This window comes from Pteropus vampyrus, unplaced genomic scaffold (genome assembly GCF_000151845.1).
Source record: "Pteropus vampyrus isolate Shadow unplaced genomic scaffold, Pvam_2.0 Scaffold426, whole genome shotgun sequence".
In the NCBI taxonomy this organism is placed as follows: Eukaryota; Metazoa; Chordata; class Mammalia; order Chiroptera; family Pteropodidae; genus Pteropus; species Pteropus vampyrus.
Window position 1 is genome coordinate 269,275 of NW_011889207.1, and position 1,740 is coordinate 271,014.

At 59.9% G+C, this 1,740-nt stretch overlaps 1 protein-coding gene across 1 annotated transcript in view; it reads left to right on the forward strand.

Annotated features, from left to right (window-relative positions):
* The window catches only part of LOC105306163 (protein S100-A7-like), a 14,528-nt gene that overhangs the window by 7,450 nt on the left and 5,338 nt on the right, over positions 1-1,740 (forward strand). Inside the window, exon 2 of the mRNA XM_011381076.2 lies at positions 684-763. Within this exon, the coding sequence (XP_011379378.1) occupies positions 684-763 (80 nt within the window). The remainder of the gene's footprint in view (positions 1-683; positions 764-1,740) is intronic.

The window sequence follows — 1,740 nt, forward strand, 5'->3', positions numbered from 1 at the left end:
CCACAGGAAGAAGCATTCCCAGTCTCCGAACGTGGCCTGAGCCCCCAGCCCTGCCTTTCTCACGTCCCCTACACAGTGCCCGTCAGTGCTGGCAGCGCCCCAAAGCCCACGCCACAGAGCAAAGCTTTCGCTGACTCCCCCACCCGACAAGTGACTTCTCCCTGCTCAGAATCCCCACCTGCTTTGCTGGTTCTGCCAAAGTTTACGGGGTCCTCGGCCCACACTGGGCACTGGGCCATAGTATAAGGGAACTGTCACCCAGACCTCGGGAGCTCGGCCGGGGGAGCGGCAAACTGCGGGAGCAAGGACATGAGTGATTTGGGGCTCTGCCCGCGGAAGGCCTCACAGAGGGAGTGACCGCTGACCTGGGCCTGTCCCATCCACTCCGCCCCTCCCACAGACAGCGTGGGTCTCCTTGCTGGCCAGCTGGCTTATTGGAGCGCCGCCTGGACGTGGAGCCGTGCTCAATGCCATCCACACCTGCAACATGGCTCTCGGCCACACTCACACACACACACGCACACGCACGCACACACACACAGCGCAGAGTAGCCACTCAAATGTGGATGATACGAACATATAAACAAATGAATAAAGAGACGGCCAAAAGAGCGAATTACTTTTGGGTTTTTTCTCCCCAGCAAACTGTGACTCCTAGAGAGCCTGGGTCACCTCCTCCTCAGAATATGGAAAAGAAAATCTCGCCAAGAAGCAGGAGGCGGGTGAAGACACCCAGCACCATTTCCAGGCCCCCGGCCACCTGGTGAGACTCTCCTGTGAGAGCAGGTCCTGGTGGCAAGGAGCTCTCGTGCAGAAGCAAATTGGGGGCTGCTCCCCAATGAACCCGGATCCGCTGTATCATCAGGATGATTCGGGAAGGGGGTGACAAGTCTCCTGTGTCATCAGGATGATTCGGGAAGGAGGTGGAAAGTCCCCTGTGTCATGAGGACGATTTGGGAAGGAGGTGGCAGAACATGATTAAATCAGTGAATCATCAGCCCCACGACCCCAAGGACACACTTGACTCGAACACTGCGTCCCCCGCACCTGCACCAGCCACCCCACTGCAGGTTGGGACATAGCAGACCCCAGGGCAGGGCCACTGACTCCTGTGCAGCCAGTTTTGCATAGAGGAGGACGAAGGCCACCAAAGGCCATCGCAGGAGTCATCAGCGTGGGCGGGGAGCCAAGTTTGCCCAGAGTCCTACCTGATGGCTCATTCCACGTTTGCCACCACTGCCACTGCCTTGGGGGCCCCGGGCACCCCTGGGGCTGCAGAGTGATGTTCAACAGTGTGGGGCTCAGCTCGGACTGATGGTGGTGACGCGAACCTCCCCTCACCGCAGGTGACGTGCAGTGCCTACCACCCTCTCTGTGTTCCCTCAGAGTCACCGTGGGTCATGACCTCGGTCACCTTCCGGGGCTCCAGTGGGACCTGATGTAAAGTTGGCAGTGAGGTGACCCTGCTTCTGTCCTCGGGACTACGAATCCCTGAGGGAGGGTCCTGGGGTGACCCGAGACGTCTAGAGGAGTCGAGAGAGGCTGAGTCAGGCTCGTCCGGGATGAGATGTGGCTTTGCCGTCCACTGGCTGCCCACACGGGGACGTGGGCTTAAGTCCTGACACCTCCGCTGCCCTGCTGGACCTGAGGGGACAGTGCCATGTCACAGGGTCACGAAGGTCAAGGAGGAGTGTGTGTGGTGGGCACCGTGCGCCTGGCGCGTGTCGAGGGTGTAAGCAG